This window comes from Spodoptera frugiperda, chromosome 9 (genome assembly GCF_023101765.2).
Source record: "Spodoptera frugiperda isolate SF20-4 chromosome 9, AGI-APGP_CSIRO_Sfru_2.0, whole genome shotgun sequence".
In the NCBI taxonomy this organism is placed as follows: domain Eukaryota; kingdom Metazoa; phylum Arthropoda; class Insecta; order Lepidoptera; family Noctuidae; genus Spodoptera; species Spodoptera frugiperda.
This window is the reverse complement of record NC_064220.1, coordinates 11449904-11465461: the sequence shown is the minus strand read 5'-3', so window position 1 is coordinate 11465461 and position 15558 is coordinate 11449904. Positions and strand designations below refer to the sequence as shown.

General features: G+C 36.4%; 2 protein-coding genes and 1 non-coding gene across 3 annotated transcripts; 1 reads left to right on the top strand and 2 right to left on the bottom strand.

Annotated features, from left to right (window-relative positions):
- Positions 1-815: 815 nt before the first annotated feature.
- Positions 816-3966, top strand: LOC118281506 (uncharacterized). Its single transcript, XM_035602084.2, has 3 exons — positions 816-1055; positions 1475-1666; positions 1958-3966. Exons 1-3 carry the CDS (start codon positions 942-944, stop codon positions 3299-3301), a joined length of 1650 nt encoding a protein of 549 aa, XP_035457977.2. The 5' UTR covers positions 816-941; the 3' UTR covers positions 3302-3966.
- A 3221-nt stretch (positions 3967-7187) lies between these two features.
- LOC118274206 (uncharacterized) lies at positions 7188-11540 on the bottom strand. The gene is made up of 2 exons (XR_007705594.1): positions 8683-11540; positions 7188-8504 (listed from the first exon to the last, which is right to left on the bottom strand). It is a non-coding gene; the product is annotated as an uncharacterized LOC118274206 (transcript).
- LOC118270944 (uncharacterized) lies at positions 9494-11940 on the bottom strand. The gene is made up of 2 exons (XM_035586766.2): positions 11605-11940; positions 9494-9733 (listed from the first exon to the last, which is right to left on the bottom strand). The coding sequence occupies exons 1-2, from the start codon at positions 11938-11940 to the stop codon at positions 9494-9496; spliced, it is 576 nt and encodes a 191-aa protein (XP_035442659.2).
- Positions 11941-15558: the final 3618 nt, after the last annotated feature.

Sequence of the window (15558 nt, the reverse complement as noted above, 5' to 3'; positions counted from 1 at the left end):
GCGGATTTTTCTGTGTTTCGACCACCCCGCGGTGTCCTGATAATGGTTCATCATGATACATTTTTAGTATATTAGGGATCTCATCTGATTTGGGATATTTGACACGATTTTCGCAAATGTAAATCTCACAGTTATAGGTTTCTGCTAAATATGCTGAGATGCGTTGTTGTTCATTAGGTAGTAATTTACAGGTATGGTCGTACTGTAAGTTAGGGACGTAAAGTTGAGACGGGTTATGTTTTTGAATACAGGATAATAAGGCTTTGAAATAACTTTCGCTATCCCAAAAATCATAATGATTGGGTCTATTGTAACAGAAATACAAAGGACCATGCCCATTTTTGCCCCAGAAACGCCCAGATAAAGTAAATTACAAGATTGAGGTAATAAATAAAAATTTGAATTAAATTGTTAATTTTAAGTCCTAAGAAGCACTGGATAAAAAATAAAAAAAATACGACTTTTTGTTGACCACCGATCGGGGCTTTTGACAGAATAATGTTTCATTCATGCTTTTTGCATTTATCACGGTCTGGAATCATGTCTTTTGGCCGGTTTATTCACTCGTTGTGTTTTTACAAATTATTTTGAATAATGATAAACTAGTATTATAGTGTTGCTGTTTTATTTGTATATTAATGATACTATCGGTAAGATTAACTTCATAATAAGTAACCGCATGTAAATTATCTTACTAGTAAAAAATATGAAACGATATTTTTTTTAACATCTTTTAAGACTGGCAACACTGATTCATTCATTCACTCTGCATCTGCTGCTGTGTTTACGTTTACTCCGATTGTGCTTTTTCCGTTCAATTTAAAATCTACTTCAGCTACGTTTTATGGATATTGATAGTGTCGTTTTATTCAGTGACTTCGGCTTTTCTTATACGGACTTCGTTGTGTTTTGTGATTTGGACTTTTCGTTTGTGACACAAAATGTTGCGTTGCTTGAACTGTGGGTTACGCGTTCAACGCATACAGAGGCATGTTGTTACAACTTTGCCTCAAGAGTTGCTAATTATCTTGTCTATTTGGCTGAGAATTGAATATGTAAGTATCATTATTATATACATTCAGAATCTGCAGGACGGTTATACACGGTGTAGTTTTGAAACTACAATATATCAGAAGATTGTAATAAAACTCATAAATAATTATGTAAAAATACGATACTTCGTCAAAAATCAATAATACTTTATAATACTTGTTATTTTATTTTTCTAATTTTAACTGATTTTCAGAATAACTAACATAATTACCTTCTGAAATATCGTGCAACTTCAAAACTATACCTTGTATAGAGTATGCATGCACGATAACTTGAAACGTGACTGCGAGAAAAATATATTACTTAATACAGTCGAACTTCAACTCTTATCGTGGACGTGTAAAATATTTTTTTTTGTTTTCTTAGTTAATCATTTCTTATGGTATGTGAGACCTACTAACACCCACTGTTTTGTTTTCAGCTCCCTATGGAAGATGTAATATGTCATGCATGTTATGTATTCTTACAAAATGCTGATGTAAACACACCTAGAATATTAGGTCATACTAATATCTGTGCTGGCTGTGGCTGTTCTTTGAATGAAGCTAGACTTCATTCTCTCGAAGAAAATGGACCATTATATGATTTTTTTCCATGGATTAGATCAGTACAGGTATTTATCTAAATCCTTAAACACCTATTAAGTACTACTTACATTGAATATGATTAATGGTAATGACACATAATTATAACAATTTGGAAAATAATCCTTATAACTATATCAGTGGTAATAGTTTTTACAATGACAATCATTTTATGCATTTTTTTAATATATTCAAGTATGATAAATGTCAGAGCTCTCTTAATTTGCATTATATTGTTTATTCAACTTAGTAAATCAAGAGATTGTGTATTTTATATTTTTTAACACTGCTTTATTTTTAACAATCATAAATATTTTCAGAATGGAAGAGATAGCTATGCTGTTTGTCATAATTGTTGGCGGCGAGCTAGCCGACAATTTGAACAAGATTCTCAACGAGAAATGGCTATACCACAATTGCCACCTGTACCTGCTCCTGCTCCAGCACCTGCCCCTGCTCCGGCACCTGCCCCTGTCCCGGCACCTGCACCTGCTTCTGCCTCTCAGCTGGGCCAGAGATCAGTTGGAATGGTCAATTTACCTCATTACAAGAGAGCTGCTAGTACATCAAGACACTGCATTTATTCCTACTGCGGTTATGTACCTATGCATTTAATACCAACATTTATTAAAAATATGTTAATTGTAGATTACAACTATTATGTGCCCCGGTATTCACGTGTTTGCCATCACCATTTGTATTCTAATACTTGGCGTGAATTACCAGAACAATCATCTTCAATATCAAGTTTTAGTATAAATCAAATAGAAGATTTAGTTAATATGGCAAAACAAAAAACTGTCACATTTAATTTTGAATGTGTTGAAGAAATGCCCAACCACATATGCCATTATTGGACTGGACTGGAAGTGTCTGAATTCATTATTTTATTTAATGAGTTACCTTTAGCTAATCAGGTACCATCACCAAAATCTGCTTTGGCTATCTTTTTAATTAAAATGAGGACAGGGGACAGTAACAAGAGATTGTCTTCATTATTTAATATACCTCGATCAACTATGGAGAGGCACATGAACATTGTACGCTTATGTTTTATGGAACATTTTGTACCATTACATATTGGATTGCAGCATCTTAATAGAGAAGATGTCATAAGAAGAAATCTGAGTATTCCAAATGCTTTGTTTGGCAATCCAAATGGCTCTGATCAAACCAGACCTGCAATCACAATATGTGATGGCACTTACATATATATTGAAAAGAGTTCCAATTATTTCTATCAAAAGGAAACTTATAGTTTACACAAATATGTGAACCTCGTTAAACCATTTCTTTGTGTGTGTACAGACGGGCACATTATTGATGTGATCGGCCCTTATGCTGCCACTCAAACCGATGCAGAAATAATGAAAGATTTATTTACTGATGAATCTGGACCCATGCGATCATTTTACAGAGAGGGAGATGTATTTATACTCGACCGAGGATTCAGAGATGCGATCCCACTGTTGGAGGCCTGTAATTATAATGTGCAGAAGCCTGAGTCGTTAAATGAGGGAGAACGACAACTAACAACTATTCAGGCAAACAAAAGTCGATTAGTGACATTATGTCGATGGGTAGTGGAAGTAGTCAACGGACGATTTAAAAGGGACTTTAAATTATTTCGCCAGGATTTTTTAATAGAGCTCATGCACATTTAATGAGTGATTTTAAAATTGCAGCTTCATTAATTAACAGATTTCACCCCACGCTTCAAGATCGGCCAGATGCTTCTCTTATTATAGAAAGAGCCTTGAGGTATCAACATACTCCTAATTACTTAGCAGAATTTGTAACAAATTATAATTTAAACAGGCGATCGGTTATGTTTAGACGCATAGACGGCAGGTTTCCTCAATTAAATATATTTCCCGTATTTAGTTACTCAGAATTGATTATTTTCGCATTGGGCCCATATCAGGTAAAACAAGCACGATCATATTATGGCGAACATGTTCGACAAAATGGCTTGTATGAAATTGAAATATGTCCTGAGCTGGAACACTCTGAAGAAATGGTTGCGGCCGTTGGAGGAAATAGACCTTATTTATTAAGGGGTCGAATCCAGTCGCGCCATGTTGGTCGGCGTAAATATTTTACGTATATTTTAATTGACACTCAGCCCTCGATTAGTAATTGCTTAGATGCAATATTAGGTTACTGTTGCAACTGTCTCGTGGGTAACAGAACAGTGGGATGCTGTTGCCACGTTATGGCCATAATATGGTATTTGGGTTGGGCTAGACACCAAGACAATATATCGCCGCCAGCATCATTCTTAGACAATATATTACTTGTAATTGAAGAATAAAACATTTAACACTTATACTGCTTTTTTATTTTATTCGAAACTTGTACTCAATCGCCACAAACCTTGAATGCAGCAATAGATCAGTATTTTATCAGTCAGAGAACATTATTTTACCCCGTTTAATTGAAACAACCTAAGTATTAGATCTGTTAATAAAATAATTATTGTAAATGCTTACAGATCAGACAGTACCTACCTAATACAAATGTTGGTATTTTTATTTGCCTTTAAGTCAAGCAGTTAATTGATGTCAAATATAAAAATATAGTTTAATACAACCCGTTCTATTTTATCACAATATGCTTTTATAATCTCATCAAAAATACCCATTTGTTGTGAGTCATTAGTCTCTTTCCATATTGAGTTCTGTTTACTCGAGTACAAGTTTTGCATCGAACCTAATCGTTTTCACATTTATATTGACACTATACTATGGAAACAAGACTAGTAGGTAGACGTAGGCCAGATCAGTGTCCTTTTATACTTAAATATAAGTGATGATCATGAAGTTCCTAATAAAAAACTAATAGCATTGCTGTCCGTAAACGATACAATGCATATAAAATATCAGTAGTAAGTTATCATGTTTAATATAGAATTACTTGTGAATCTGTGCTTTAAATGACATAAAATCTAGATATTATAAAAATACTATTAAAAGGCTATCATATGACATAGGGCTGCAATTTGGGCATCGCATGACAGTGCTGACTTTTAGCTCCATACTAATATGGGCATGGTCCTTTTGTTTCTTATCCGAGACTAATAAGTCTGCGTCATAAAGTGATTTTGCTGTTTATTTATATAGGATATGTTTATATGATATATATAGGAGTCTACTTGTGAACACAAGGCTTCGCTAAATAAATCGTTCTGGTCATGATGATTACAAGGTGAAGGGATAAAAATGTCTTTATGTCGAGGATCTAAGAGTTGGTCAGAAGATGTTTTTAATTTCGGATTAGTGATATTTAACTGTCCTGAATTCTTTAGAAATTCGTAATGTTCGTAATTCAGTTGAAGATAATCTTCAGATTCGGGGAATTTAGGGCTATCCTGTGTTAGGTCGATAATGTTTGAGTTCATTATGGGTGGACGAGAAAGCGCATCAGCATTTGTGTTAGTTTTGCCTGCTTTGTATATTATGCCCGGTTTACATTATTCCAGTCCAGCGATCCAGTCCAGTACTGGATTGCTTACTGGACTGGATCTGTTACGTCTACATTATTCCAGTTATTTAGAAGCCGTTGAAGTGTGAACACTACAGTGACAATGATTTCAAGAAGAGATCAGTTTCGAAAATGTTTTAAACGTGCTCACTAGTAACTAATATGTCGAAATATGTAAACTAGTATGTCGAACGTATACTTTTTATTTTGTTTTTCACATCTTCCACTGTGAATCCTTCAATTTCCATACCAATGCACAGATTTTGCAAAGCAGTTTGGCGCATAGCTTTGTTTTTATAATTTTCTGATGTTATGTCCCATAAACACGGATTATCTCTGTATATAGAGACAAACTTTATAGTTTCGTCTTCAGATAACTTCTTCACCATTGTTAAATCCTTTTTCTTCGCAAAAAAGTCCGCAAAAACAACCAACACGTGTGTACTTCGTCAGCACTGGAATGGCACTGGATTGGCCGTCTACATTATTCCAGTTGCACTGGATTGATCGCACTGGACCGAAAAGTAGACCGCGAATCCAGTTACTGGACTGGAATGCTTACTGGATTCAGTTCATTCCAGTGCCGGTTTACATTTTTCCAGTAAGCAATCCAGTACTGGACTGGATCGCTGGACTGGAATAATGTAAACCGGGCATTATGTCGTAATCATACTCTTCTAATTTTAATCTCCATCGAACTAGTCGACTTCCAGGGTCTTTAATAGAAAAAAGCCATGTCAATGGTTTATGATCGGTGACGATCTTAAATTTTCTTCCGAACAGGTATGGACGAAAGTGTTTTACTGCCCAAACAATAGCTAGTAATTCGCGCTCTATAGTAGAATAATTCGATTCTGCTTTATTTAGAGTTCGTGAAGCAAATGCTATAGGTAGATCTTTCCCTATCTGACCTTGAGAGAGTATTGCTCCAATTGCGTATATGGAAGCATCGGTGGTCAGAATGAATTCTTTATTGAAATCAGGATATTGTAAGAGAGGCGTAGTCGTTAAGATATTTTTACATGTATCAAATGCCTCTTGCTGAGAAGGACCCCATATGAATGGAATGTCCTTTTTAAGAAGCCCTGTTAAGGGTTTTGTAATAACCTGCAAGTCCTAAGAATGACTTTATATCTTTGCATGATTTAGGAATTGGAAATTCTCTTACGGCTTTTACTTTGTCAGGGTTGGGTTTTACTCCCTCACTAGAGATTATATGACCTAGGTAAGCTACTTCTTTTCGCATAAATTCACATTTATCTGGTTGGACTTTGAGACCATATGGGAGTAGTTCTCAACATTTTTGACCATTATTCTCAAAAATAGTCTAAAATTACTCGAAGGTTCGGCCAAAAGAAATCCGTAAGCATTTGTTGATAATTGTCACTGTTGACATTTGTCGCCTGACCTCGAGCATTTTCAAAAAAAAATGGTCCAATTATCCCATTTGTGGATAAGGCACACCAAACAGTAACCCTTGGGCAATGCAATGGTTTTTGATGTTTCAGTCGAGGGTTGCGGGTTCTCGGAGACCAGTACCGGCAATTTTGTTTGTTGACGTGGCCGTTTAAGTGAAAGTGGGCCTCGTCACTCCAAAAAATCGGATTAACGGTACGAAAACGTTCCAACATTGTTTCACAAAAAAATTTACGTGAAACAAAGTCACTTTCCTTCAATTCTTGAACAATTTGGATTTTAAAAGGATGGAACTTTAGATCCTTTTTTAAAATTTCATGAACGATCGCTCTAGGGAGTCCCAGCGAGGCCGCTCTTTTTCTTATTGAATGTCGTGGATTTTCACGTAAGCTGCTTTCAACCAGTTCAATGTTTTCGGGAGTCCTTGAAGATCGACTGGGCCCTGACCGTGGGGTGTTCATAGCCGAAGCAGTTGCGCGAAACCTCTGCACCCAGGAACGAATTAAATTTACATTCGGTGCATCACTTATCCGTCGAATACCAAAGTGTGAACAAAATTGTCGACGAGAAGTTACGTACGAATCGTTACTTTTGAAAAATGCCTCGATCGCGAACGCGCGATGCTCACTCGACCACTGCGACATCGTGACTCAGAAATCCGCACGGCTACTAATTCTAACAACACTACCCTCAACCCGCACCGTTTATTACTTTTCGAAATAATCGAATTTAAAAATCATAAATCTGCCACCAGACACCCAGTATAACTAATTTAAAATGTTTCTTTTCTTTAAAATCCAAACATACTCACTCTACACTCTGATATAATAAAGGATATATATTAATTTTCCAAAAGTTTAATAACTTATTATTGATAAAATTCTCAACATATTGAGGATCAAATTCTATATTTATTATATCCATTTTTTTATTTTTACAAAAGTCTGGGTCAGCTGCACAAAAGCAACAGTTTTTCTTTTGTGATAAATACATCTGAAGCTGCATTTGGGCATAATATTTTTCTGTAGCCAGTCCATTTTTTATATAATTTTTATATGTTATTTTACTAATAGGACACTTCATTTCAACTATCCCATCTTCGAAAATTCCGTCTGGTGAACCAGCAATCATTGGGTACCTAGAATTTAACAAGAGGCCACACTTACTAACTTTTTTTTTAATTTGTTGTCAACTGTTTTTCTTACTTCATTTTCTAGAACACGGCCACGTTTCATGGCCGGAGTATAAGGAATTTTACCACCTAGTATGAGGGAAATGAGTGTGCCGTCACTTGTTTTGCATCGGCTTACTTCAAATGCTCTAGAAGCAGTTATTCGACCGTATCTCAGATCAAACCACAGAGCGCTATTAGACTGTTCTCTTGTTTCCTCTTCCACTTTCTTGATTAAAGATGCTGTTATTTCAATTTTCTTCAAAAAATCTTCAACGCATCTTTCTTTAAACTTATAAGTAAGTTGATGCATTGAGATAGCCCATGTTTCACTTTCACTATAAGTAGGTTGGTATTTTAAAAGTTGACAGTCTTCAACTTTTCTCTTTCTTGCCTCTTCCAAAAAATTATTAAAAACAGATGGGTTTGCTGGTAATATGGGATTTCCTTTGGACAATTCTTTCGCTGTCATATATTTTATTGTAGTACCAACTTAAGACAGTTTGGATTTCTTCCAATAGCACTCCACAGAAGTGCATGATGGTTCCTCACTTCGACGATGAACCCACATAAGGAACGCTATAGCGTGCTTACAGCCACCCTGTGATGCTACACAGTCTTGACACTGGACAGACAGAATAATGTCATCTTCTTCATCAACCACCAATGTACATCCATATAATTTGGCATGAACTTTGCGTTCTGGACATATTTTGAGCTTTACAGTACAAAATTTGTTTTCTCGCTTAAGCTGCACATAGCTTACGGCGTCATCTCCGTAAGAAGCTCGTGATGACCTGAAATTAAATTATTTCACATTAATTTATCACTTGTTTACACCTCGTAATTCTAACCTCAAAATTAACAAAAAATTGGTCTACAAAATAAATTTACATAATAGATATGTTAGTTTATACTGAAACTGTATATTGCTTTAATTTAAGCTTAAATATTTTTACACTTGGGTATACTTACATCGAAGTTTTGACATTGCGAAATTCCGATGAGCAAAAGTCATTGTTTGACGCGAAAAATCGGCCAAGCATAATTGCGTCGATTCTAGGCAAGTTATTACTGTCGGCTTTAACAAAACCTGGTTCCATGATAACTATCAACTTGAGAAAAATGCTAAAAACGAATAAAATGTGAAGTAGTCAACGCGTCCTTTTCAATGAAAACGTCAAAAACAACCATGTTTGCCACGACGTGACGTTTTCTGATTGGCCTATTATTTTTCTAAATAGTTCTATTTTTTTGTAGCTATATATCATAAATATTAATTGTAAACACTTATCCATCCGATTTATTCATAGTGGATACTAGCCTTTTGCCATACATACATAAGAATGATTCAGTATTTCATACTAGTTTCTTGAGGAGATCATGAGTATTACTAATATCAATCACTTTGTGATGTTTAAGAGCCGCCAACTTAAAACTCATATTGCTGTGTTAGACACAGAGACAAGTATTTCTGTTATTTAAGTTAGGTGAAATGACGTAGACGCCTGTACCGGCAGAAAGATTCAAAAGATGCAGAGCCACCTTCTGACTACTTACTTTACTACTTTTGGTATAAAATTTTTAATGAATTATTAAGGAATCTTATTTGTTGTTTGTTCTTCTTAAAAGTTTTACATTCTCGTTTGCCAGAGGTGGCTCTGCTTACATCATCTCTGATATAAAACTCTGTTATAGATTTTTTGAATTTCAAAATCTTGTTTTTGTGGTCTTATCTCGAACTCGTGCACTTAGACCTATTTGTTTTGAAATGAACGACTTGGCTTTATAGGTCAAGATCTGTTTCTTCGTAGCGTGTGTTGTCGTTAATTTCCCTTAAGTCATTTATCATGTTAGATATCTGTGATAACTTGCTCCGCTTAGGTTTTGTGGGTGGGGTAAATCGAGGTGTCTCTTCTGTAGACTCATTTTCTAACCCATTTTCAGAGCGTGGCACCAACGATGGTCCTGGTTTATTGCTATTCGATAATCCTGATTCATTGCTATTTGGGGTATCCATGTTATCCTGTAATTAAACAAAATTAATTAATGTAATATTGTAATGTTATAGTTTTTTTTGGTGTGACTTAAAATGGTATTAAATAGACCGCTTTAATTACTACCCTTTTTTTACAGGTACCAAACGCAGAAGAATGGAAAAACATCGAAAGGGGATTTAAAAAACGATGGAATTTCCCCTTATGTTATGGTTCTATAGACGGAAAACATGTGACACTTAAAGCTCCTCCTAAAAGTGGAAGTTTATACTTCAATTATAAAAAAACTAGCTGACCCGCGCAACTTCGTTTGCGTGTATCCCGCTACTTCGACAAATACAGTCAACGCACCAACACATATTGGATACTAATTTTCAATTCACAATAACTTCTCTTTCCCTTAACCGCGTTTAAAATATTAAAATGTTTTTTGGTTTCTGTGACTCTTCTTTGATCGCCCCCCCTATCAGTTTTTGGAAAAAATATTTAAGTAATGTACAGATTTTTTTTTGTCTTATATGTATAGATCAAAGTCGTAGTACCTACTTTTTAATATTATTTATAGGGACGCTGCCCCCGCCGCCGCGGCCGGCCCGTACCGTGCCGCAATACTAATATCGTGATATCTCCTAAACTATATGTCTAAATAACACACTGTAAACTGCAAAAATAATCTAAATTAAATGCTCGTGATGATGAACTTACTTATTATGATAAGGATATATGTATTATTGGTTATATCACCAGTTAAACATCACCCAACGAATTAAATGTTTTTTTAATACAGAAAAGTAGTTTTTGTGACTTAAATAAAAAAGCTGGATATATGTCATCGCGGACTTTTTTGTAGAACTAATAAAGACCAATGTTTTTGCTATAGATTGTTCTTACTTGTATCCAACGGTATAAGCGGCACACGCACAAATGCAATCTTCAATTAGATTTTTTTCTGACTTCTTGGACATAAATCGCTATAACTCAGCTAATATAGTTTCAATGTATTTCAATTATATATAAAAACCTGTCGGAGAAAATACTCTTTCTATTAGTGAAAACCGCATCAAAATCCGTTGCGTAGTTTTAAAGTTTTATGCATACGAAGGGACTACAGACAAAATGGGCGACTTTGTTTTATACTATGTATAGACAAGCAGCGTCGTATTGTTAGCTATTGCCGATCACGACTACTGTTTTTCGTACATAGATGTCGGCGCGTGTGGTAGCGCATCTGATGGAGGAGTTTTTAAGAATTGTTCTATATACCAAGACCTGGAAAATAACTTATTACCTGACAACGGAGTCATCGTAGGAGATGCGGCATTTCCACTAAAGACTTATTTAATGAAGCCGTATCCAGGTGTTAACCTCAGTACAGAAGAAAAAGTTTTTAACTACAGGTTATCTCGGGCAAGACGGATAATCGAAAATGTATTTGGAATCTTAGTTAGTAGATTCCGGGTATTAGAAAAGCCAATACTAACTAACTTGGAAACAGTAGATGCAATCGTTTGTGCTTGTTGTGCCCTTCATAATTGGCTACGAAAGAAATCAAATTCATACATCACCGCTACTTGTGTTGATAGGGAAGATGAACAGGGAAATATTCAGCCTGGTTCATGGAGGAGCCAAATACATGCCCTACAGAGTATTGGCAATCAAGGTAGCAATCATTCAGCAGAAATAGCAAGAGAGAAAAGAGAAGTTTTAAAAAATATGTTTAATAACGAAGGAAGAGTTCCTTGGCAATTAAATAGCATACATTAACAATCGACTTCGAAAATCAACATTGAAACGGACACGAGCTTCTTTTGTTGTAGTATGCGTGTGTCTTTAAGTGGCTTTATAATTTTGCTTAAATGTAATTTTCGTTTAGAATAAACAATAATGTGATTTTACTTACTATGGTTTTTCTCCTCATAGAAACCGGCTTTACAAACGAATCATATTCATCAAACCATGCCTTTGGCTTATAAACGCTCCCCCCAGCGCCAGATCTTGTAGATTTTTCGATTTTGTCGAGTTCCAAGTAGTAGGTATTTCGAATACTTTTGATTTTTGATTTAACTTCATCGAGAGTCAGTTCTTCTATATTCATTCCTACACGAAGTTGTTCTAGTGCCGAAGCGCGCATTTCTTTATTTTTGTATGCATCGCAACGCTTATCCCACAAGCATTCGTGCTCTCTATAAAGTTGTACGAATTTCAAAGTATCCTCTTCGTTGAATTTTCTCGGCATTTTGTCGCAGCAATTCCAAATAAAACAACAAAGAACACACACCGTACGGACGTTCGCCAGTGACTGGCGAGACTCGTCTACACGTGTCCGCAACGCTGGCGCGGGGGCCGAAGGGTATGCGGGCGGAGGTCACTGGCTAGAAAAATAGACGGTCGCTCTATTCTCGCCAGCGTTGGCAGCCACCGCTGGCTTGGCATGAAAAACTGTTTACACAAGGCTAACACCAAGCCAGCACTGGCTGCCAGTCTTATTGGCAGCCAGTGTTGGCTCCGTGTAAACTATGCTATAATCGGAGCACTGCCGTGGCGGGGGAAGCCCCCGGCGGCACTGTCGTCCGGTGCGCGTCGAGAGGCGGGCGTAACTTCCTCCCTTTTGACGCTAGGTGGCGCCCGCTCTTATTGAGCGAAGGACGCCTCGGTTCACTTCGATAGTTCCGCCGTGTACCAACAGGCTATTGGAAGTCTTCTTTATGTTGCTCAAGGAACCAGGCCGGACATATCCTATGTTGTCAATGCTCTAAGGAGATTCAATAAAGAACCGAGGTCTGAGCACTGGAGTGCAATAAAAAGAGTCATGACGTACCTGCAAGGGACTAAGGACTACAAGCTTACATACACCGAGAATGGTATAATGGTATGTACGTATGGTACAGAAAAATCACAGGCTACTGTGACGCAGACTGGGCAAGTGATGCTCGAGACCGGAAATCGTGCACCGGTTATATTTTTATGTTTCAGGGAGGTGCTATATCGTGGTGTTCACTTAAACAGCAGACCATCGCCTTGTCCACAGCAGAAGCGGAGTACCTGGCCATGGGGAGCGCGGCACAGGATGCGGCAGCTGCAGGCTCAAGTTGGACGCGGCTCCGACACCCTGCTCATATACTACGAGATCAATCGATCGATCGACGACTAAGCTACTTGCAACAAGTGTGACACATTACAAGCGAAATTAACTCGTTGCAAAACTGCTGAGGAGAAAACTGCCATAGATACAGAACACGAAGAACATAGTCGAAAATGAAGTCTGACTTTATTCTGGCAACTCAATGTAAGGAAATAGAATGTCTCACGTTTGATCTCCAAAAAACACTGCCAAGGCCTTAGATTCCTACCGGAATTATTACTATAAACGACAGCTTTGGCTGTACAATATAGGAATTTATTCCGCAAAGACTAACCTGAGTGAATGCTTTGTTTGGATAGAAGGAATGGCTGGTAAAGGTGCCCAGGAAGTTGGTTCTTGTCTGTTAAAATACTTAGGCACGCATATTTCTGACGATGTAGAGGAACTAATTTTATGGAGCGATTCATGTGGAGGACAGAATCGTAACATAAAGATAGTTTTAATGTTAAAATAAAAGCATTTTTGCATTCTCATCCCACCTTGAAAAATATTATATTTATAATAACACAAAAATTTTTAATACCCGGACATAGTTACCTACCCAATGACAGAGATTTTGCCCACAAGAAATATCCGAGACTGTACACTCCCGATGATTATGTGCAAGTTATGAAAGATTGCAAGAAAAAGAACCCGCTTACAGTTACAGTTATGGCAAAATCTGATTTTGTGGGAACTTCTAAGATTGAAAAAATGATTATTAACAGAAAACGTGGTATTAATAAAGAATCTATTAATTGGCTACAAACTCGGGAAATATACCTGAAAAGAGACTCGCCAAACTCAATTTATTTTAAAACAGAATTCCTTGGTAGTTCTGTGGAAGTAAATATAGGGAGAGCACCTGTTCGCGGCAGACCAACCGTAATCTTGACGGAACATTTACTTCCCCTGTGGCCGTCAGGGGAGCCAGTGTCACCAGCGAAACTGGCCGATATTCAGTCTATATTACATCTTATACCAGAAGATGCACAGTTTTTATAATGGTGTCATTTGTGATGATGCAATAGAAGACGACATAGATGGACTAGATACGGTGGATTTCGAGATCCAATATGATGATAACATCGAATAAATGCTCCCTAAATGTTGTCTCATATTTTTTGTTAATTAAAGCTTTATTTAAATACATATTTTCATTTATTTCAGTAATTCCCTGAGCTGTGGTTCTTTTTTGTATATGAGAAAACCTATCAAATACTAAATGTTAAAAGGAACCACATGCACATTTTCTTAACACGTTAAACGCCGCCCTGATTTTTAAGTCTTGATCTTTGGGCCATGGGGGGCACCATTTAGTCGACATACAATTGTTCCGTTCGGGCCGCGGGGGACACCATATGACCGCGAGTTAGAGGTGAATTTAAGCTTCGCTACAGAGCCGTGAGATACGGATTTGTAGCTAATATGTATTGAACGTGACCCCCACGGCCCTGTAGACAAAAGTACTCTACATGGTTTTTAGTAAAAAATATAACTTTAAAAAATAAGTTACATAATGTTGGGACAGTATTTTCACTGCAAGGTTCAGGTATAGTATTGATTTATTATTATCTTATTTCGTATAAAATAACTTTTTATTACGTGTTTTATATAGTTCTTTTGTACAGAATAAAAACATATTACTATTTAGATATTGAATTAGCCAGAATCTAAGATTTCACGATGAGTAATGTAAGAACATAGCTGAATGGACTTTTTCGGGGATAGTTTTTTGAATGAAACAACATATTTGTAAATCAGACGCACTATTTATTATTTGAAGTTATTGAAAAAAAAACAGACTTTAAATTGAGATCAACGTAATTTCTATATATCTAGTAATTAGTGTATTTTATGGAAACAATCAAAACATAAAAACGGTTTATTTGGACAAGTTTCGCAAAAAGTAACAACTTTTTTTGTTTTATTTTTGGCCAACAATCGCCCCATCACTTTTGTATTTTCTTTATAACATTGCTGACATGTTCTACGATTATTTTTACTAGTACCGTCTTTCCTAGTAAGTTTATGTCTCATTCTTTTTGGCCTTGTAACATTGTTTGAGGTTTCTTCACTTCTCATAAACAAACCCTTCAGTACCTGTTTCCTAAACTCAACTATTTGTATTTTGTTTCCAGTTACCATCTGATATAATATTAGTGCATTGACAACCGCAGTATTTAGCAGCAAGTTTATGCCAACTTTTTTATACCACTTAACGGATTTCCGTAGTGGCGAGGAGTATGCCGCCATCTGATCGGACAAATCGACTGCTCCTTTCGCTCTATTATAATCGATAACAATTTTCGGTTTCAAAACTGCTTTTCCTCGCTTTGTGATTGTCAAGAAACGGTCTGAATGCTTCGTCGAAAGAACAAGCACGTCCCTTTTATCTTTCCATTTCATGACTGTAATACCGTCGTCACTTTCTCTTGCTATATGCTCGCCTCTCTTCAACTTGGCAGTAGTAACTTCTTTAGGAATATGTTTTCTGTTTTTCCTAATTGTACCGACTAGATGCGTTTCATTTTTCAATAAATTCCTGGCTAAATCTATACTCGTGTACCAGTTGTCTGTATACAAGGTGTGTCCCTTGTTCAATAAGCCACTGCAAAGTGACATGACTACGTTTGCTGGCGTAGTATTAATTTGGTCATTTTCTTTGCCTGCATAAATATTTATTTTGTAGGTATAGCCTGGTAGAGCACATAATTTAAATTCTTTTATGCC

Bases quoted from the DNA above. Each gene is read 5' to 3' on its own strand.
- LOC118281506 (XM_035602084.2), top strand. From the start codon at position 942: ATGTTGCGTTGCTTGAACTGTGGGTTACGCGTTCAACGCATACAGAGG. The intron at 1,056-1,474 runs GTAAGTATCATT...TTTTGTTTTCAG, and splicing joins TTTGGCTGAGAATTGAATAT to CTCCCTATGGAAGATGTAAT. The intron at 1,667-1,957 runs GTATTTATCTAA...AAATATTTTCAG, and splicing joins CATGGATTAGATCAGTACAG to AATGGAAGAGATAGCTATGC.
- LOC118270944 (XM_035586766.2), bottom strand. From the start codon at position 11,940: ATGCCGAGAAAATTCAACGAAGAGGATACTTTGAAATTCGTACAACTT. The intron at 9,734-11,604 runs GTAAGTAAAATC...GTTTAATTACAG, and splicing joins CTATGAGGAGAAAAACCATA to GATAACATGGATACCCCAAA.